Raw genomic sequence first — 23,436 nt, forward strand, 5'->3', positions numbered from 1 at the left:
TTGCTGGAGCCTTTCTATAAAGTCCTCCCAATTGTCTCCAGCATTGTATTTCTCATCTGAGCCGTTGGTAGCCATTCTGTGGATTCTGTGATCCCGTAACTCGTCGCCACTGTAAAGTCCTGACCCTGCAGTACAGACTTACATGAGGTACATGCTGAAGTCAAGGTCACTCTGGACCTGCACCTTTATTTCACAGCTCTCAAGTGTCACACTTGCCTGAGACCTGCCTTTATATACCTGTGTGGAACAGGTATGCAGACTCTCCTGCATGTGCACCCCTGGTGGTAAAATATGCTTGTGTTTACAGGTCATCTCTAGTTACAGTCATGTATAGCATGGTAAGATACAGTTATATACAGTAGCGTGAGATACATGACAAATGTCTTTGGCAAAATCTGTAAAAATAAAGCTTTAAGGCTGCGATTTCCCCAACCTCGGCGGGTCTGGTACGGCTGGGGTCGGTGGCGGGTCCCAACCTCACTGCTGGCTCCAGCCCATTGTGTAGAATTATTTTACATTGATTGGGCTTGTTAAGCCTCCCCAGCGTGTATTCCGGCCAATTGAAGGAAGCGGGTCTGATGACATCACTTGATGATGCATCATCAGCCAGTTTCCTTAAAGGGACCATGTGCAAATTAATTTTGATAGCTGTGCTGTCAGTGTTCCAAAGCATTGAGGTGCTGCAAACACTGCAGAGATGCATGGCTGCACACAGGTTCTCCCATGACTCCCTCCATATGCTTGTGGAGGAAGTCACAGCATGCAGGGACGTTCTCTTCCCTTCCAATGGGCGGAAGAGATCTCCCCAGGAGACTAACGCAGCTTGGTTGCACTGCAGAGAAGGGCACAAGCAGGGATGTCGTCAAGAGGATCAGGCTGCAGTGGCGTAAATCTTTCAATGATCTCAGCAGATCACAAAACGTTACTGCAAAGCCACACTCAACCTCATCCTGCTGTGCCACACATCACATTCCCATCACTCTGCCTTCCCTTGCCTACTCCTACACATCCTTACTCATACCAACTTACCTTGCACCTCCACCCATCCCTCTCGATCTGCATTATCACTTCCCCATTTCACTAGCCACCCCTCACACTCACCCTCATCCTAGTCTAATTATACCAACTAACAACACACAAGGGTAGGCACTTGTGTGTTTAGGCCAATGTTTATGTGAAGTTTCTGTTAATGTGCTGTCTAACATTAAAATCTTTATTTCCAACACTTGCGTTCTTGGGCCGATTTGTGTACACCTTTGGAAGTGGCTTAGTGAGTTGCAGTGAATGGTGAGACATAATGGTACCCCCCACTACGGTGATGAGTGTGAAAGGAATGGCTTGGGCATTGTAGAGATGCTTTATGGTGTTGGTCTGGGGTGCTGCCAATCTGGTGCATCATGTAGCAGCCAGGGTGTACAGCATCAAGTGAAATAAATCTGGTTGCGGTGAGGCCATCCCTGGCCTCCCGGGTAGCAATGTAGTCGGGTGCTGACGCCCTGTGTCATGTGCAGCATCAGTCGATTATGGAGAAGGCTGGTGTTGTTAGTTTGCCTGGTGCTGCTGATGTTGGGGCTCATCGTGGTTTGATTCTGAGGACCAAGGTGAGATAGTTTCAAGGGCACCGATGTTGATGTAATAGATAGCATATGAATTTGAGATGACAGAAGCGATCTGTCAATGGCGAGAGAGGTTGTTCTAATGAGGTGACACTGGATACAGAGTTTACTCTGAACATTTGCAACCTGCATAAAGCTCAATCTGTTTTCCAAATGCAGTAAGCAACAGCTTCTGAGCTTGGAAAGTGAATAGCTGTGAGATGGGAGCTTTTATAGCACATTTGCAGCTTTCAAGTAAAGAGATGATTTCATGGTCACACAACTCCCAACCTCTTTACCTGACGTGATCCCCGAGCAGCGTGGACCCTGTGGGCGACCTCGTAAAATGTAAAGGTCAGCTCAAAATATTTCTTAATGGACTGTTAACAATGTCATAATGACCTGAATTGCCTCCCCCACCGCTGCGTGTCGAGCCTGTTCAGCACTGACACCCCGACATTTGGGAAACGCACGTGACGGCAGGTTGATAACAGGGTCCCGACCCGCTGTTTAAAAAAAAATCCCACCCAACCTGCCACCGATCGCGCCTGCTGATCCCCCGAAAAATTCCCCCCCAAAGTCATTGAAAGAGATGATATAACCCAGAATCATCTGTACTAGGCTGATGAAAATGAAGTGTGACTGTCTGCAAAGGATGTGAAATTCGTGTTTGTAACAAATGATAAAACATGTTGAAATTAAAGCAGCTACTCCAAATCAAATGTCTGGTTCAACTACATACAGCACTGCATTGGTTGCACTATGTGCAGCACCAGTACTGGTTAAGGCCCAGTCCCAATCTAGGGAGCTGGAAATTCATTATAGCCAAGAAATGGGCAGTGTTTAGACTAAAAATGCTTATGTAGCACCAGTTAAAAATCGTCTAGGCTGCACGCAAAATTCGTCCTCACTCCTCATTAAAATGATTGCAGTCATGATTCTCGTCTAGAAATCCAAGCTCATTGGCATTACACTGAAAAGCTGGACCAATATCGGAGGCAGTCTAATTGCAAGTCATGATTACTGCAGGCTTTTTCCACTACTTAAAGGGGAGGTTCGCTGATGCTGCAGGACCTCATTCTCAGCATTGTTGGGTGTGCAGCTTCCCCAATAATTCTAAGAAGAAGGACAAGGCGAAGGATCAGTTACTAACAAATTCTGATGGCAGATCGCCACCCCAGTGAGAGAGCCTGGAGGTTTTCCAATGAAGCTTTGGAGGCATTGGTTTTAGCGGTGGAGAGAAGGCAGGCGGTCCTATACACGCCAACTGGCAGGAGGCCCTCGCCACAAATCTGCCAGAATATGTGGGTGGAGGTGGCACACCAGTTCCCAGGCAGAACACAGTGCAGGAGGAAGTTTAACAAGCTCACAAGGGTGGTCAGGGTGAGTGAAGACTTCGACAAATGCTACATACCACCGCTGCTCAATATACTACACCCCCAGCACTCACTCACCACCAATCTTCACCTAGCAACACTCACACCCACATTTCACACCTTGCACACAATGACAGCTATTTAACTATGGCTCAAGGCATAAGGCACAAGGCTTATTAATTATTAGAATTCTTGTGATATGATTATAGATAAAGTTATTAATTGTGTTTGGAATATTTTGTGGTCTCTCTCATTTCAACTTTGTGCTCAGGAGGACCCTATGATATGACATGAGACAGGGATGGTGTGATGGGGATGCGGTGAGCTACGGGTATCTTGGGTTTCATTCATGCAAATCGGAGTCTGATAAGCCGGTCATGGACAGCCCATCCGGAAGGCCGACTATCTCACTGGCTCCGCTGTAGAGCCTGGAGAGCGAAGTCCACTGCCAGTACAGCCCCCATGACTTTTAGCAATTGTTGTAAGTCGAAGCTTTTCAGAAATAATTATGGAGTTTTGTACTTGCCGCAACACTCGCCAATACCAAAGAACCTTGAATTGAATAAAGAAAACTCTTCTAGTAGCAGGAAGTAGCACACGACCACTCAAACTTCAAAAATCTGTCAAGTCCTAGTGATTGGTGAGGATCCCTTCAAATAGCGTTGCTGGAGCCGGCTTTCTGCTGCTGCACGCCAACTCAACCTGTCGCTGCTTTCTCCAACCAGTAAGTTCAATGGCTAAAACGTAGTTGGGAGATCGGGCATCATGTGAGCGTTGCATATTCAGGCGTCATGATCTCTGTGACTGAGATGTCCCTGGCAATCGAGTTTACCGGCAAGACGGATATGGCGTGCGGCGCTGGAACCACCATCAGCTGGCAGTAGAACTCTTAATGGTGTTTTAGTGCCATTTTTATGGCACTAACGTGTGGCGTTAAACACACAAATTTCTAGCCCTATAGTATTTTAGGTCTGGCTCCACTCTGTGCAATTCCCACACTGGTCTAAACTTTGATCCAATGTGTACAATAATTCAAGTAAGGCCCAGTCCTAATATTGATTTAGATTAAATTAGTCAATCTCCTGCGTTGTTGCACATGGGGAGTCAAAGCCAAGTGCAATCTTGAGGTGAAGTGGGGTTAGAGGGCAGTGCATAAATGGGCACAATTCAGTATCCATTTTATAGAGATACATTTTGTTCTTATTTTTATATTATTATTTATAGGTACAGCAATTTAAGAAGTAGAGAAGTAGAGTTATTTGGGCATGTGAGTTTCTCTGCAGTATAAACTGAGGAGCTGAGAGGTGCAAAACTGAACTGCTACAGTTCCACCACTGTAAATTACAGTGCACTAAGTTAACATTGGCAGTTTCCATTATAACGAACATGGGAATTTATCATGGAAAAAGTTGACACAAAAAAGTGTGACAAAAACATGACAGGTTTATAGATAGGCAATGCGCACATTTACGATTCATAATATACTCTCGTCAATCTCCTGTGGCGTTGCATATGGTAAGTTAGAGAATATGGTCATTCTTTTCCCAGTCTGATATGTTTGTGTTCAAGTTTCTCTCTGGTTTCTGACTTGTCTGCGGAGGGAAAGGAGAGAGGGGAAGAATGGAAAAGATGGAGCAGGAGAAAGAGGAGGGAGTTAAGGAAGAGGAAGAAGGAAGTAAAGGGACAAGAAATGAGAAGGAACAGGGTAGGGTTGGTGAAAAATGAAACACATCTGGTACAGGAATTTACAGGTAAAACATACCTGCTGAAAATTCAAGATGCGGTCACAATGGCACAGATAGCTCAGAAACTTCTTTCAAAGATACTTGATTGCATAATAATACATAGATGAAACCATTATTAATGTGGACAAAGGAATATACAATGGAAAAAGGTTGGCACGAAAGTGTGACAAAAAGGTGACAACCAGAATTGTGGAGAATGGAAATGCATGCAGAGGCATAATTTTTTCATATATTATAGATAAATATGTAATCCCAGGAGAACAACAAACAAATGGAGATCTGCATTCCTCATTTGCTGCTAACCATGGTTGGCATCTCCAATGTCCTTGAGAAAATCTTGACATGAAGAGGTAAATGAGTCTCTGATGCAGGTAAGTTTACACAGGTTGCTCACTTTTTATTTGTGATTGCTGTTGACGAGACGAGAATTGCATGTCTGTCATCAACACCTCTACTAGATGGAACAAGAGCACAGATGTAAATTGAGTTCCTTTATGTACCATGCCCACAGGTCCAAGGTTGAGTGTAACTACGTATACTATTCGTACCAGTATTTACATATCGATAAAGAAAATTTATTGACTGATCTTATCTCATCATCATCATCATGTGCTTTAGAAAGGTAGGAGGAAAAAGAAGCTCTTTAACTCGAGAATCTAGTAGACATTCAGCAATTGCCATCTGTCATTGGAAAAATGCTGGAATCCATTATTAAAGAAGCAGTAGTGGGACATTTGGAAAAGCATAATTCAATCAAGCAGAGTCAGCATGGTTTTATGAAAGGGAAATCATGTTTGACAAATGTGGATAAGGGGGATAAGGGGGAACCAGTGGATGTGGTGTATTTGGATTTCCAGAAGGCATTCGATAAAGTGCCACATAAAAGGTTACTGCACAAGATAAAAGTTCACGGGGTTGGGGGTAATATATTAGCATGGATAGAGGATTGGCTAACTAACAGAAAACAGAGAGTCAGGATAAATTTTCAGGTTGGCAAACAGTGACTAGTGGGGTGCTGCAGGGATCAGTGCTGGGTCCTCAACTATTTACAATCTATATTAATGACTTGGATGAAGAGACCGAGTGTAATGTAGCCAAGTTTGCTGGTGATACAAAGCTGGGTGGGAAAGCAAATTGTGAGGACACAAAAAATCTGCAAAGGGATATAGACAGGCTAAGTGAGTGGGCAAAAATTTAGCAAATGGAGTATAATGTGGGAAAATGTGAGGTTCTCCACTTAGGCAGAAAAAAAAAGCAAATTATAATTTAAATGGAGAAAAATTGCAAAGTGCTGCAGTTTGGAGGTCCTTGTGCATGAAACACAAAACGTTAGTATGCAGGTACAGCAAGTAATCAGGAAGGCAAATGGAATGTTGGCCTTTATTGCAAAGGGGATAGAGTATAAAAGCAGAGAAGTCCTGCCAAAACTGTACAGTGTATTGGTGAGGTCACACCTAGAGTACTGCGTACAGTTTTGGTCCCCGTATTTAAGGAAGGATATACTTGCATTGGAGGCTGTTCAGAGAAGGTTCACTAGGTTGATTCTGGAGATGAGGGGTTTGACTTATGAAGATAGGTTGAGTAGGTTGGGCCTATACATATTGGAGTTCAGAAGAATGAGAGGTGATCTTATCGAAACATAAGATAATGAGGGGGCTCAACAAGGTGGATGCAGAGAGGATATCTCCGCTCATAGGGGAAACTAAAACTATGGGACATAGTCTCAGAATAAGGGGCCGCCTATTTAAAACTGAGATGAGGAGGAATTTCTTGTCTCAGAGGGTTGTAAGTCTAAAGGAATTCTCTGCCCCAGAGAGTTGTAGAGGCTGGGTCATTGAATATATTTAAGGCGGAGATCGACAGATTTTTGAGCGATAAGGGAATAAAGGGTTATGGGGAGCGGACAGGGAAGTGGAGCTGAGTCCATGATCAGATCAGCCATAATCTTATTAAATGGCGGAACAGGCTTGAGGGGCCAAGTGGCCTACTCCTGCTTCTATTTCTTATGTTCTTATTGCATTATTTTTTAACTTCTTTGCAGATTTCTACAGATGACTTTTTTCCAAATGATACGTTGGAGCTCATTAAACAATGGTTATGGTGTTAAAGATTAGCTATTGTTTGTCAGGTGATCCAAGATATTGGGCAGTCAGCCGGAATCACAGAAATAAGGCCTGTGCTTTATGTCTTGTTAAAATGATGTATTTCCAAGTAACATTCTGACAGCAACTTACAATGAACACTGCAGCAAAGCTGTCTATAATAAGATCAAATGCTAGCATTCACAACAGAGCAATATGTGATTGAGCACTCTACAAGTCTACCAACTTGTAATGAGAGTTTACAAATCACTTCCTTCCTGGCAGTCAGGACATGTCGTTCAAACTGAAAATTTAAAACGACACACAAACCGTCATCAAAAAATAACCACAGATAAACTTAATAAACCTGATTGGCTCTGGTTTAGCTGAATGTTGTATGCCTGCATTTTTACCAAAAGATTAGATTTCAGTTCAAACAATCCTGAATCAAATCTGGTGTTTATATGTATATCAGCCAGAAAAGACGCTTATGTTTCATACTAGAAAGTGCAGTTTTAACTTTTTAAAATGAGTGCAGTAAATAAATACATCCTTTGCATCAGAGTTTTACTCAGAACAAATAAGATTTTCCAGCTCTATGATAAATAATTATTTCTTCAGATTTAGAGAATGATGGAAAACTGGGGGCAAGGGGAGCAATGGTTATGGAAACTTGATTCTATCAATATAACCTGTGTCTAACTTCCACAACTTTACTGAAATTGTTTAATGCTCTTGTTATACTACAAATGTGCCTCTTGTGCATCCCCTTACTCCCTTTATTCCACCATTGGTACCTGTGCCTTCAGTCACCTAGGCCCCAAGCTCTGGAATTCCTTCCTAACTCCTCTGCCTCTCGACATCCCTTTCCTCTTTGAAAACCTTCCTTAAAATTAACCTCTTTAAATCAAACTTTTGGTCACTCCTCTTAATGGGGCCAAGTTTCGGCTGAGTTGCTCCTGTTTTTTTGGAGCAACTGGTTTAGAATGGAGTATCTTAGAAATTGCAATTCTCGGCATTTAGTTTGCTCCAGTTCTAGTCAGTTAGAACAGTTTCAGTTTGGAACAGATTTTTTTTTTCAAAAGGGGGCGTGTCCGGCCACTTACGCCCGTTTTGAAAGCTTAGGCAGTGAAAAATTACTCCAAACTAACTTAGAATGGAGTAAGTGTAGATTTTTGTATGCTCAGAAAAACCTTGTCTACATTTAGAAAATCAGGCGTAAGTTACAAATCAGGCGTAGGGAATGGAGGGGGGTTTAAAGGGAAGTTTACAAACATTAAACACTTCAGTTTTACAAATAAAGAGCCATCATCAATAATAAATGATAAATACATCAATAAATCAACCAATAAATCAATCAAAAAAAATTAATAAAAAATAAAAAAAATTAAAAAAATCAATAAATAAAACATTTTCTACTTACCGACTACAGCACCGGGAGACCTCCAACAGCGTGCTGGGACAGCCCTCCCAGTGTGTCTCTGTCAGTGTCTCTAACTCTGTCTGTCTGTATGTGTGTCTCTCACTCTCTGTCTGTCAGTGTCTCTGTTTCTGACAGCGAGGGGAGGGGGAGGAGGGGGGTGGAAGGGGGGAGGAGGGGGGTGGAAGGGGGGAGGAGGGGGGTGAGGAGGGGGGTAGAGGGGCGGGTGGAGGGAGAGAGGGGGGAGGGATGGGGGCAGGGGGAGGTGAGGGAGGGAGAAGGGAGGGGAGGAGGGAGAGGAGAGGAGAGGGGGGGAGAGAGGGAAGGGGGGAGAGGGGAGGGGGGGATGGGGAGCGGGGACAGCGGAAGGGGGAAGGGGGGGAGAGGGGAGGTAGAGAGGGAGGGGAGAAAGGAGAGGGAGGGGAGAAAGGAGAGGGAGGCTGAACAGGCCGGGCCCGGCTGGGCCCAAGACTTCGGACGGGGCCCGCTCCCAGCACCGGATTTACAGGTAGGTGGCGTCGGGTCCGGGGTCCGAGGGGGGGGGTTTGGGAGCGCAGGTCGGGTCGGGTCAGGGGGAGGTCGGGTCGGGGGGGGGGGGGAGCGCGGGTCGGGTTGGCTCGGGTCCAGGGGTGTGGGGCGGGGGGGTCCGGTCCGGGGGGGGTCCAGTCCGGGGGGCTCGGGTCCGGTCCCGGGGGGGGGGTCCGGTCCGGTCCGGGGGCGGGGTCCGTTCGGGAGGAAGCAAGAGCTGGGCGTGGGAGGCAGCCTTATCCACGCAGCCCCAGTGAGGCCATTCGGCCAGGGCTAGGAGCTGTGTGCTTCGGGCCCCTCCCACACAGTTTTGGGTGCCTGGAGCTACTGCACATGCGCGCCCACTGTAGCGCGCATGTGCGGTCCTGGCACTGTTTTCAGCGCAGGGACCTGGCTCCGCCTCCCACAGCTCGTGCTGCACTGCGCCCAGCTCCAGAGGGCCCGCAGGGAGCCGGAGAATAGGCAAGTATTTTTTAGGCGCACTTTGTGGCGCGAAAAACGGGCGTCCAGGTCGAGGCTGCGCCGTTCTAGGCGCGGCCCAAAACTTTGGCCCAATATTTCCTTCTTTGGATTGGTGTCTATTTTTTTAAAATTTTGCCTCTATGAAGCACCTTGGGACTTTTTTTATTTCAATGGTGCTATATAAATGCAAGTTGTTATTGAACCAATCGCACAGTATAATTTAAGTTTAAATACAGCCGAGGTACCAGAAGGCTGCCTGTAGATCTGTAGCTGAAATGAGTCAGCATTTTCTGGACAGAAGGGGAGAAAAAAGTATAGCCATATTTATCTACTGAAAACACTGCACCCAGGTCAAGATGAGCAGTTTACATCCCAAAAATTCAGATTAATTTGAGGACAGAAATAATCCAGTACAATGAAAGTAGATTGAAAAAAAATCATCTGTAGCGAGATCTCTGGTGACCACCTACCATTTGTGGCAGTCTAATATCAGTATCAGCAATAAGCAGCCTGTCGAAGCAAAGGACAATAAAACTACTTAACCAACCAACCCAAATATTTGCAAAAGCAAAACCACAACAGGTGTTTCCACAGCAGTTCTCCTTTGGCAAATGATCAAATTGCATCAAGTTACCAGTTCAAAGCAAACTTCAAGGACTACTTGATTCAGCAGGTAAGGCATATTCAAAGCCAAGCACTTAGCATTTCCTCTCCTTTGCTTCTGATTTATTTTATAATTGGAAAGAACATACAAAATTATAAAAACATTAATTTGTAATTCACAATTTGGGACGATTTGTTTTTAAAAGTGCTCATCAAGAAGGATAAGATCCTGCACAACATGTAGAAGTGAAACTACATTATTCATTGTATTGATAAAACACTGACCAGTCTTCGAAGAACATTCTCCTCGTGTTTTATGGATAGGTCCTTGCTTGATCGTGTTGTCTGTGGTGCAATGTCCAATCGGTAAGTGCTGGCTGTTTTTTCACTTTCCAGTGCTCTATTATGGACCAGCATGCCAATCGGCCTATCTGCAATGGATGCAGCTGAAGAAACAGAAAGGTATCCGGTTAATGTAGTCGACAATATCTTTGGAGCCCATTCCCCTATTGCTTAGATTAGATAGTTGAAATGGTCAGAAATATACAATGGGTCAATGCTCAGAAATACATAGATATCAGTCTTTGCTCATTGGTAACACGCTATCTCTGAGTCAGAAGATCATGAGTTCAAGCCCAGTTAAGAAACTTGGGGGCCGAAATTGCCCACTGCCCGAAACGAAGCGCACCTACCGGTTTCAATGTGTTCTGCTGCCCCATGCATTGGGGCGGCCTAACTATCAAAATTCAGTACTTCGGGGATTTTTTTGGAGCGGGGCAAAAGTGGCCTCATGGGGGCAGGGTGGAAGTGGGGGTGGGGCGGAGTAGCGCAGCGCCGGCATGTCACAACGTCTCTCCTCTTCAGTTAAAGGGGAGGGTTGCTGTGAACTCTGAAACCACTTTAGTGGCAAACACTGCACCACTAGGGAGGGTTTCGGTCGGGCCAGCGGCCTGGCACTCAAGAGGGGGTGCCAGGCTGCTTGTTGGCGGCCAGCTGAACCTGCGGCCATAATTGTCGGACCGACCTGGCAGTCGGATGACAAAAAAAAACATGGCGGCCGTGGCAATGCGCCCTCCCCTTTAAGAGCAGCCGCGCCGCCATGCTACAGAGAGTGTACCGAAAGCAAAAGCTATCGGCGACACTGATTGGTGGCAGGGCCGCTCCTGTAGGACAATACCAGAAACGCGGCAAGTTTCTGAGGGGCAATTTCGCGCAGGGGTCCCCACCAGTCGGTAAGGGGTCGGCGCATGCGTGACACGGCAGGAAAACAGTCCTGGACACCGCTCCAAAACGAGGAAGGACAATTTCCAAAATAGCAGCCCCTCCGTGGCCATTCTGCGCTGTCCCATGGCCGCCGCTTTCAGGCGGCCAGAGGCCTTATCGGAAGGGGCAATTTTGGCCATTTGAGCACATAATCTAGGCTGACACTTCAGTGCAGCACTGAAGAAATTTTTCACTTTGAAAGTGCCATCTTCAGATGTGATGGTTAACAGAGTCTGCCCTCTCAGGTGGATGTAGAAGATCCTATGGCACTATTCAATAACCTGGGTTGTTCACCCAGTGTCCAGCCTAACCAGTATTTATCCCTCAATCAACACTTATAAAACAGATTATCTAATCACTTATCTTATTGCTGTTTGTGGGGCCTTGCTGTGTGCAAATTGTTTGCCCGTTAACCAACATTATTACAGCGACTACACTTCAAAAGTACTTTGTTGGCTGTGATAGGTGCTAAACTGTACAGACTATAATAAAGCTCATAATTTTGATTACTGGTCTGCATTGAGCCAGCTAATCTCAGCTAGGATAGCAGCAGGAGTGCCAACGTTGTCCTTAGCACTCCTCTCATATGGTGGGGAAAACAATCAGCCAGAGTTCCTGATTGCTGTCTGGTAACCTCTCTGGAAAAGTGCAGGTACAATTTGAAATCTTGGTCAGATCTGCAATTTAAACATGACAACTTTTTAATTAAAGCAGCTGTGATGGAGGGGATTTGTGCGGAAATCTTGACCATAATGGTCTTGGTTTCCTTGGTTTCAATTTTTACCAACCTTCTTATCCTTTAAAATTAAGTTTTCTAATATGGGTGATAACACTTTCACCGGAAAGAAAATTGTAAAGCAAAATGAGGCTAGTCAATATCACTTGCTCCTCAAAGACAACAAATCTGGAGATGCCTCGTGGGCACAAGCACTATATTAATTAAAAAATAATTTGAATGAACTTGTGCATGAAGTACACAGATTAACCCACCTTCAATCTCCAGTTCACGGAGCTTACGTATAGCAGCTCTAATCAGTTTACGCTCCTCATATTCACCTGCATTTCGGAGCTGTTGAAACACAAAAATCTTCATCAAATTCACAAAATAGAATTGAAAAACATGAAGCTAATAATGCAAAGAAAACTTTCTAAACAACACTTCAAACAATTCTCTATAAATGGATGAAATCCAACTGATGACTTTGGGTTTTACAGGACCATATAACCAGCTTCCAGCTTGTATCAACATTGACTAACCTTCCCCATTGCATGTGCAATTGGTAATTCAAATGGAGTGAGGGATTCTATACTCTGTCCTATTCCCCGTACTGTTGCTCCAACAAATGACCCAGCTTAATCTGTGTGTTAATGGTAATTCAGTGTTTGTTTTCTTTATCTTCTACTTCCCCTCTCTTTAGCAACTGCCTTTGTTTAGTGCCTTGTGAGTCAAGCATAAACCCGTTGTTGCAAACACAAAGTTTAGATTCAAAGTCAAGAATTTTTTAAAAAACAGGTTTTTGAGTTTAATATATCTGAATTTAAAATCAGAACTTTAATGATTATTGCTGAGATCTAAATAGTTTAAAGTCTTGTTCATATTACATGCTTTTTGCGTCGCTATGTGCCTTCCTGTTATAGTTTAAGCTATTCCAGATCCATTCCAGATGAGGCGTCACTTCCCATTTCTCAGCTCTCCACTGGAAATCCCATTGGTATCATTCAAGTCAATGACTCAAGAGTCTTCCTGAATGAGCATTAATATATGGCTGTATCACACGCCCTGACCTTGGTTGCAAGATGATGAAAAACCTGGAGAAGGGCTGTTATTTAGTCGGGTCAAACTTCAACTGTTAGCACCTGTTGATAAACAGAAATCCTTGTGACTTATAGCCACTCATGGCTGTAAATTATAAGTTTCCCAAGGGACAAGAAACAGAATATTTTAAATTTTAGAACCAATTCAAATTAGATTAGGCTGTAGTGATAAGGGTTCTTGCTTAACACATAGGGGCAGGAGTGAGAAAGCAATTGTCAGTAGTGTCAAAAGTGAGTAGCACACTCGCCTTGGAGTCAGAAGGTTGTGGGTTCAAGTTGCACTCCAGGGACGTGAGCACAAAAATATCTAGGCTGACACTCCAGTGCAGTGCTGAGGGAGCGCTGCACTGTCAGAGGTGCAGTCTTTCAGATGAGACGTTAAACCGAGGCCCCTCAAGTGGGACGTAAAAGATCCCATGGCACTATTTCAAAGAGCAGGGGAGTTATCCCTGGTGTCCTGGCCAATATTTATCCCTCAATCAACGTAACAATAAAACAGATTATCACATTGCTGTTTGTTGGAGCTTGCTTGTTCGCGTTTCCCACATTACAACAGTGACTGCACTCCAAAAGTACTTCATTGGCTGTGAAGTGCTTTGAGATGTCCGGTGGTCATGAAAGGCGCTATATAAATCCAAGTATTTATTTTTCATTCTTTTCAGTTGCTACTGGCCAGATGTCCAGAGCAGTAGACCAAAGTGTCATGGTAACCCTTAGAGAGAATAAAAAGGAAGTCAGTGTGCATTAGAATGTGTACTAACTCACATCTACTCATGTACATACAAGGTCCCGGTTCACCCAAGAGTCCCCCCCACATATCTCAGTAGTGCCAATGATTTATCATAGTCCTTAACAACAGTATCTACACGGCACCACTAATGTAGAGAAATGTTCCACAGCGCTTTACACAAAGCATAAAGAAAATAAACAGACACTGAACTAAAGAAGGGGATATTACAAGGGGTGCCTAAAATCTCAGTCAGAGAGATCAATTTTAAGCTGGCTGGCTGTCGGATGGGTAGGTCTGTGGCACCTGGCTGCAGCCGGGGAGCTTAGAGGGAGGGATTGGAGGCTGGGGTGGGGTCAGGGATCGAAGATCGAAAGGCCGGAGCAGCGGTCCGAATGTCGGATAGAAGATCGCAGAGTGAGGGGGAGCGAGATCGGAGGCCCGGTGGGGTAGTAGGATCAGTGGCCAGGAGGGGAAGGGGGCACAAGATTGGAGTGGCATGATCGGAGGCCTAGTGGACAATGTTTCCCCTAATTATTATTTTCTTTTAGGTGTGTGGCCCATTCACAGTTTCGCGCAGGCATGAAATTTAACAGTCCCGTGCAGCTTAGAGGAAATGTTGCTTGTGCGGGAAGTCGGGGAAGATCGGAAGGCTCGGGGAGTGTGTCCAATTGCAGGGGTTTGGCGAGGCAGGTTCGCTGGATCCAGCAGTGGAAATGTACTTACCTCCTGGATCCAGCAGTGCTCGCCTCCCTTTAGCTGCTGGGTTCCCTGAGGCCCGGGAAACCCAGCATCCCAGAGTTAAAATGCTTCAAAATAAGACATGCAGCCTCATTCTAACATTTAAAGTAGCAACCCATCTCCTGAGAGCAGGTAGGTCGCCCACCCCCCATCCCACCTTTGTTAAAAAAAGTTAGTGGGCGGGTTAGGGTCGGGATTCAGATTTCTAAAACTTTGATCTTCCACCCGACCCAGACCCGCCGTTTTTTTGGTGTTAAAATTCCCCCATTGAAACCGATCCATGCAAAAGCTGTAGTTGAGGAAGAGCAGGGAGCTAAAGAATGGATCTATGGAGAACTTTTGAGGTGATAGTGTAGGGTGAGAAGAGAAGCCATTAGCAATTATAGTCTGGCTACAATCAGATAGTTAAGATTTGAACCAAGCAGGGGCAATGCCACTCTCCTTGGCAACAGAGAAGTGGCATCAGAGGAGGATGGTGTGGTCTACTGTGTTTGTGACTTTGGTTGGGGCCATTTCGATGTTGTTGGTGGGATGGAAAATGGAAGGATTCATGCACGTAGTTGCAGAAGAGATGGTCACGAATCCAGGAGGCAACAACACATTCAAGAATTTTGGACAGAAAAGGAAGATTGGAGATGGGGTGGTGCAACGATAGAGGGTTCAAGGTTTTTGAGGGGGTGATAAGTGGTTTTGAAAGTAGGGGGACAATGAACCATTTACAATGTCTTTGTTGATCTAAATTGGTTCTCATCCTCTTTAAATCCCCTAAATAGCCAAGCCCCTCCTTATCTCTGTAATCTCTCTCAGGTGGATGCACTATTTTGAAGATCAGCATAAGAGTTCTCCTGGTGTCCTAGCCAACATTTATCCCTCAACAAACAGCTAAAACAGATTATCTGGTCATTTATTTAATTGTTATTTGTGAGCGCTTGCTTTGCCTAAATTGGCTGCCATGTTTCCTACATTACCAGTGACTAAACTTCAAAAGTACTTCATTGTCTGTAAAGCGCTTTAGGACATCCTGAAGATGTGAAAGACACTACATATTTTCATGTTCTCTCTTTCTAAAATAACTGTGCATGCACAATTCTCCCCATTATCGCCTAATCCTACAGTATCAACCTAACAGACTCAGCAGCAAGAGAACCAGTAAAATTACTGAATCACTTGTACTTTATTAAAAAATAGAATTAGAGAGCTGAAATAATGTCATGCAATCATTAACTAAGGCGCAGCTTTTGATGTATTATATTTGCATGAAATTAGCTCTTGTGTTATCAGACATAGGAACTCCCAGTTGATATAATCTATATTTAAGTTCCTTTAACAAGAAAGCCGATGTTGTTCAATAGCAATTTTTTTCTCTCCAGTCTCTCTGCTGTTAGTTGGGTGGTCGTGGGGTGGAAGATTAAACTTCTGTACCCACTGTCATTGTGTCACCATTGGTACTACAACTATTTTTTTCCTCCCAAGAGATACTAATGGTGTGACTTTTTAATTAGCCACATTCTTTATTCACAAAAAGAATAAGCATATCTAGCAGACTGAGAAAAGATGGAAATTAACTAAGTTAACTAAGAGGCAAAGTGCCTGGAACACTCATTTGTATCAACAGTACAGCAGAAAAGACAGAACAGCCCAGACATTTCATTAGTACAGTTAGTAGAATGGCCAGGGCTTTCCAATTCACATCACCGTGTGTCTTTATATGTTTTGGTACAATTTTGCAAAAGCGTCTGCATCCATGGAGAGGAGATAATGCTGCAATAGCACAGTGAAATTAGTGGGCCTAAGCACTCAGAGTACTCGGATGTTTTTCTTCCTTTCCCTAAATATATTTCATATACATTTTATCCACGGCTTTAACAGGATTTTCCAAAACCAACACTTTGACAACAAAGAAAATTACTTGCAAAAATATGACAGGGGCTTATGATGTATAATTCTTGCTAATGATGAGGACTCTACAAATCTGAAACCATCAGTACAAAATTAGTACTAATACCACCAAAGTCCACAACAAAACCTGGGAAATAGTGCAGTGGTTAGAAGCTCAATGTTTAAATGTACTACCTAGTATGGAGCTAAACCACACAAATCACGAATCACTGAAAGTTAACATGCAGGTACAACAAGCAATTAAGAAAGCAAATGGTATGTTGGCCTTTATTACAAGAGGATTTGAGTATAAGAGTAAAGATGTCTTACTGCAATTATAGAGAGCCCTGGTGAGATCGCAGCTGGAGTATTTGGTCTCCTTACTTAAGGAAGGATATACTTAACATTGAGGGAGTGCAACGAAGGTTCACCAGACTGATTCCTGGGATGGGGGATTTTCCTATGAGGAGAGATTGAGTAGACTAGGCCTATATTCTCTCGAGTTTAGATGAATGAGAGGTGATACCATTAAAACATGAAAAATTCTTACAGGGCTTGACAGGGTAGATGCAGGGAGGATGTTTCCTCTGGCAGTGAAGTCTAGAACCAGGAGTCATAGTCACAGAATAAGATTTTTGGATATTAAGGGAATCAAGGGATATGGGGATAGTGTAGGAAAGTGGAGCTGAGGTAGACGATTGGCCATGATCTCATTGAATGGCGGAGTCGGCTCGAGGGGCCAAATAGCCCACTTCTGCTCCTAATTCTTGTAATTTTATCTCAGGTATGATTTCCGATCTGTGCTGAATTAGCAGATCTCAGTTGAGGTGGCAGTGGGAGCGTTACAATTGGTCTCAGTGCCTTTGGACGAGGAAACAGTAAACCAGTCAGCCAGGGTTAGCACATCATATTGCTCCAGTGACTTCTGCTAGAGTGTGGATGTCACGAGAGCAGGATTGGGCAAGGTCATGATGGTGTCCAAATGCCTCCCTCAAGCTGACAATCACTATCTATGGTCATACATGAAGAATGGATTCTTAGGTGAGGTACAGAAGGGTATCCTATGCCCAAAGTACTGCAGCATTGCACAGGTCAGCACCTTCAGGTGTGGAAGGGGCAAGATGCTACATAGACATCCATCTTGATCCCTGTAGTTGTGGCACAGATCCAGAACAACTACCAGCACATCATGCTCAAGTCCACCGCTGCAGTTATGTCTTTTACTTGAATCCTATTAATTCAGTACTGCAGTTGCTTATAAAATATGGTCTTGGCATGAGCCATGTCTAGAAATATTACTCAGCGCCTCAAGGAGAAATAAAAAGTGACCAAACAAGCCTATCAGATTACATATTATTTTAATAAAATAGAAACTGTGAACATATTGGCACCATGACTGAAACTAAAGTGATCGCAATAAAGCAGATGAAAATGTGAGATTATGCACTTTGGCAGAAAAAAAATCAAAGAGCAAGTTATTATTTAAATGGAGAAAGATTGCAAAGTGCTGCAGTACAGCGGGACCTGGAGGTACTTGTGCATGAAACACAAAAGGATAGTATGCAGGTACAGCAAGTGATCAGGAAGGCCAGTAGAATCTTGGCCTTTATTGCAAAGGGGATGGAGTATAAAAGCAGGGAAGTCTTGCTACAGTTATACAGGGTATTGGTGAGGCCACACCTGGAATACTGCGTACAGTTTTGGTTTCCATATTTACGAAAGGATATACTTGCTTTGGAGGCAGTTCAGAGAAGGTTCACTGGATTGATTACAGAGATGAGGGGGTTGTCTTCTGAGGAAAGGTTGAGTAGGTTGGGCCTCTACTCATTGGAATTCAGAAGAATGAGAGGTAATCTTATCGAAATGTATAGAATTTTAAGGGGGCTTGACAAGGTGGATGCAGAGAGGATGTTTCCACTGATCGGGCAGACTAGAACTAGGAGGCATAATCTTAGAATAAGGGGCCGCCCATTTAAAACTGAGATGAGGAGGAATTTCTTCTCTCAGAGGGTTGTAAATCTGTGGAATTCGCTGCCTCAGAGAGCTGTGGAAGCTGGGTCATTGAATAAATTTAAGGCAGAGATAGACAGTTTCTTAACCGATAAGGGAATAAGGGGTTATGGGGAGCGGGCAGGGAAGTGGACCTGAGTCCATGATCAGATCAGCCATGATCGTATTAAATGGTGGAGCAGGCTCGAGGGGCTGTATGGCCTATGCCTGCTCCTATTTCTTATGTTCTTATGTTCTTATAATTGGAGGAGATGTAAACTAACAGTATTTCAAATCGGCACAGAGTGCTTTTAATTGACAAATATTTATAATATTTAGCATTTAATTTATTATAGCATCTATATAATTAAGTGCATATTAACCAACTTATACTTTGTTTAGACAATTTTTGTACTTAAAAAAAAAATAGCTTTCAGGTGGAGGGAGCACTGATAGCACTTTCTTTTTTATTTCCAAATTTTTTTTAACCTGAATTCAAATTCTCAAACTTCTACGGTGGGATTTGAACTCACATTCTCTGAATTATTAGTCCAGACCTCTGAATTACTAGTATAGAAACTTTGGCTCAATTTTCCCCAGTGATTTGCGCCATTTTTTTGGCGTGTGTCGCTTTTTTTGTTGTAAGTTAAAAAAATTTAAGTTTCCCCAATGAATGTGCGCCAGCGTAACTCAGTTAATTACGATTTTTTACGGTTAGTTTTTCTTTGCGTCATAGGGGGCATAACCTGATGTCTGCGGCAGTTTTTGTCAATTATGGAAGTTTGCCCCCCAAAAATTCTCCTAGGTCGGTGTATGTGACCACTCCCAAAAAACCTTCTGGTGATTTAAGAAAAAGCAGCGCACATTGAAAAATCGGCGTGGAAAGACGCCATTGTTTTTCAGCCCAGAGGGAGTCAGTTTTGGAGGGAGTCAAGAAGACTTAAATATACATAATAAAGATTACATTTTTTTACCTTATAACACAGAAATGGAAGTTTGATGGAATTCTGTAAGTTTACATATTTTTTCAACTGACACGCTACCACTGAACATCTGCAAACGGGGCTGGAGGATCGGAGCGTCGGCCGGCATAATCGGTTCCGCGCCCAGACACAGGAGCTCGGGCTCGGCTGCAAAAGAAGCCCGGGCGGTGAGGCGGGGGGCTGTGGAAGGTGATCGGAAGGCATCACAAGACTGCACTACCCATCAAATCAAGCCCCGGATGGCTGGGGGGCTGTGGAAGGTGATCGGAAGGCATCGCAAGACTGCAGTACTCATCAAATGTAGCCCGGGGGGTGGGGGGAGGGGGGGGGTGGTCGATCACTGCGCCTGCTCAGAACTGGGTGTGGTCCATACAGACCTGTGGGGAGAGAGAACAAAGAACCTTGTTGTGCCTGCCTGCCATTTTCAGCTTCTTTCAAAGGTAAAATTTAAGCATGGGGGCAATACTGACAATGCCATACCTTGTGCAAGCCTTTTGCATGATTCGATGTCATCGCTTGAGGAACCTCAGAGCCCATAGGGTTATAGGCAGGAAGCCTTACCCAAGTCAGGTATATCGAGACAGGCGTTCATACCTGCACCTGAGTGATGCAGACTGTGTCAGAAGCCTGCGTTTTCACAAAGCAGTTGTAACTGAGATTTGTGAGTTGGTAAATGCTGACCTGCAACCTAGAAGCATCAGGCGGACTGCTTTGTCAGTTGAAGTGAAGGTTACAACTGCACTTTCATTCTATGCATCTGGATCGTTCCAAGCTACAACTGGGGATGTGTGCGCCATTTCTCAACATGCAACACATGTCTGCATTTGGCAGGTAACTGCTGCACTATATGCCCAGAGGAATGACTACATAAAGTTCCCCATGACGGCCCAGGCAATGCATGACAGGGCTGTGGGCTTCTCCAGGATTGCTGGCTTCCTAAAGTTACAGGGCTGCATTGATTGTACCCACATCGCCTTGCGAGCACCTTTGGAGGATTCCGAGATATACAGGAACAGAAAAGACTTTCACTCCATTAATGTGCAGCTCATGTGTGATGACATGCATCACATCATGTCAGTTGATGCAAGATACCCTGGGAGCACCATGATGCGTTCATCCTATGCGAGAGTGTTATATCTGCCATGTTTCAGCAGCAGACAGAAGGGCAGAGCTGGGAGACAAAGGGTACAGCCTCGCCACCTGGCTCATGACGCCCCTACACATAACCCGGATGGAAGCTGACCAGGAATACAAGATGTCGCACATTGCAATGTGCAGCATAATAGAGAGGACCATTGGCATCTTGGGACAGCATTTCCGATGCCTGGACCATTGTAGAGGCTACTTGCTATACTCCCCTGAGATTGTCGGTCAGTTCACTGTTGTGTGCTGCATGCTGCATAACTTAGCCATCATGAGGCAGCAGCAGCTGGTAGTAGAAGACCCACCTGAGGTCAGAGTGGCTGATGATAATGATGAGGAAGATGCAGATGTCGAGGAGGAGGACGAGGACGAGGAAGCCATGCAACTACCTGAACCCGGAGCACGATGGCGAAGGAGGGCGGGCCGTCATGTCCCTTTAATGATTGCTCGAGCCTTGCGCCAGCAGCTCATCTGTGAACTCTTTGCTGCCTGAAGGCTCAGCGGTAACTATTCCACATGGACCATGTTTACTGTTTGGACCTGTTCCGTAATGTTGTGTTGTGTTAATGGAACAAATGATGGAAATAAGAACATAAGAAATAGGTGCAGGAGTAGGCCTTACGGCCCCTCGAGCCTGCTCCGCCATTTAATATGATCATGGCTGATCCGATCATGGACTCAGGTCCACTTCTTGCCCACTCCCCATAACCCATTATTCCCTTATCGTTTAAGAAACTGTCTATTTCTGTCTTAAATTTATTCAATGTCCCAGCTTCCACAGCTCTCTGAGGCAGCGAATTCCACAGATTTACAGCCGTCAGAGAGAAGAGATTTCTCCTCATCTCTGTTTTAAATGGACAGCCCCTTATTCTAAGATTATGCCCTCTAGTTCTAATCTCCCCCATCAATGGAAACATCCCCTCCGCATCCACCCCATCAAGCCCCCTCATAATCTTATACGTTTCGATAAGATCACCTCTCATTCTTCTAAATTCCAATGAGTAGAGGCCCAACCTACTCAACCTTTCCTCATAAGTCAACCCCGTCATCTCCAGAATCAACCTAGTCAACCTTCTTTGAACTGTCTCCAAAGCAAGTATATCCTTTCATAAATATGGAAACCAAAACTGCATGCTGTATTCCAGGTGTGGCCTCACCAACACCCTGTATAACTGTAGCAAGACCTCCTTGCTTTTATACTCCATCCCCTTTGCAATAAAGGCCAAGATACCATTGGCCTTCCTGATCACTTGCTGTACCTGCATACTATCCTTTTGTGTTTCATGCACATGTGCCCCCAGGTCCCGCTGTACTGCAGCACTTTGCAATCTTTCTCCATTTAAATAATAACTTGCTCTTTGATTTTTTTTCTGCCAAAGTGCATAACCTCACACTTTCCAACATTATACTCCATCTACCAAATTTTTGCCCACTCACTTAGCCTGTCTATGTCCTTTTGCAGATTTTTTTGTTTCCTCCTCACACATTGCTTTTCCTCCCATCTTTGTATCGTCAGCAAACTTGGCTAAGTTACACTCAGTCCCTTCTTCCAAGTCGTTAATATAGATTGTAAATATTTGGGATCCCAGCACTGATACCTGCGGCACCCCACAATGATTCTTGTTTACTTCAAAAGTTGTGTTAATAATGGAACAAATAATGTAAATGATTCAGTTATAATTTAAAATATATTTCATTCAAAAGTTTAACAAATATTTGTTTGCACTGAACTTAACTTTAATAAACATATTCTTGTATCAAACTTTAACGTTTTCACTTAAGATCACTTACAAACTCTAAAATCACTTACAAACTTTAAGATCACTTACCAACTTTTAAACTTGTAAATTTACATAACTTACAAAAAACTTTTAATTTGAGAACAGTTACAACAGTAACAATAATAACAACAACAATAGCAGCAAAGAAATGCAGCCCCCATCTCTCCTTCACTTTATTCTATGACCGCCCGCTGCGCTTGATCTTGGTGACTCCACCCCTGCCCACAGGCGGTGGCGCAGCGTTTCTCGGATTGGTACCAAACTTATTCTTTCGAACATCTCGGGTAATGCGCACTTCTTGATGGGGGGGCGGGCCGGTAATGTGGAAGGCTGGTCTGCGGATTGGAGTGGGAGTGGCAGTTAGAAACATAGAAACATAGCAAATAGGTGCAGGAGTAGGCCATTCGGCCCTTCGAGCCTGCACCACCATTCAATAAGATCATGGCTGATCATTCACCTCAGTTCCCATTTCCTGATTTCTCTCCATACGCCTTGATCCCTTTAGCCGTAAGGGTCATATCTAACTCCCTCTAACGCCACACAAGTGCCAAGCAATGACTATCTAAAACAATCGAGAGTCTAACCATCGCCCCTTGACATTCAACGGCATTACTATCGCTGAATACTCCACCATCAACATCCTGGGGGTCACCATTGACCAGAAACTTAACAGTTGATTCTGTTAATGGGCGTGAGGTCTGGCCGTGTTCCCTTATTGCAGCAGCTAACTCCAAAATTCCCTCCCTCATGTGCCCTGTCTCAACTACCTCCAACATTCCCTCCCTCATGTTCGCCGACAGTGTCTCAGCTACCTGCGACATTCCCTACCTCATATGCACTGACATGGTTTCAGCTGACTGAGATATTACCTCCCTCATGTTCCTGGACAGCGTCCCCATTTCTCATGAGAGTGTTGTTACTTCTCCCAACAGTCCCGATACCTCATCACCCACCCCATTGATGGTGTCCAGGAGTGATCGCGTAAGGTCAATGCTCTCCGCACTCATTGCCATCATCTGAACCACATCTGTTAGATCCTGCTCCTCAGGAGAGTGTGGTTGAGCTCTCCTTCCCCTCCTCACCCAGAGTGTGGCTCGCAGCATCCCATTGGGACCCGCAGCCTTGGACGGTGGGACCCTGGGTGTGCCTCACTGCATCCCACTGGAACCCGCAGCTTCGGACAGTTATGCCCTGGGTGTGCCTTGCTGCATCCCACTGGGACCTGCAGCCTCGGATGGTGGGAAACTATGGAATTTCCCACCAACACTCAAACCATTACTCAGGGAAGGGGCTAGCACCTCAATGG

At 44.5% G+C, this 23,436-nt stretch overlaps 1 protein-coding gene across 4 annotated transcripts in view; it reads right to left on the reverse strand.

Moving 5' to 3' along the window:
- Nucleotides 1–23,436, reverse strand: part of smtnb (smoothelin b) — a 385,166-nt gene that overhangs the window by 211,690 nt on the left and 150,040 nt on the right. For all 4 annotated transcript variants that reach the window (XM_070887930.1, XM_070887932.1, XM_070887931.1 and 1 more), the window contains 2 exons: nucleotides 12,064–12,142; nucleotides 10,096–10,256 (listed from right to left, as the gene is read on the reverse strand). In XM_070887930.1, coding sequence (XP_070744031.1) covers nucleotides 10,096–10,256; nucleotides 12,064–12,142 — 240 coding nt within the window. The remainder of the gene's footprint in view (nucleotides 1–10,095; nucleotides 10,257–12,063; nucleotides 12,143–23,436) is intronic.

This window comes from Pristiophorus japonicus, chromosome 8 (genome assembly GCF_044704955.1).
Source record: "Pristiophorus japonicus isolate sPriJap1 chromosome 8, sPriJap1.hap1, whole genome shotgun sequence".
Lineage (NCBI taxonomy): Eukaryota > Metazoa > Chordata > Chondrichthyes > Pristiophoridae > Pristiophorus > Pristiophorus japonicus.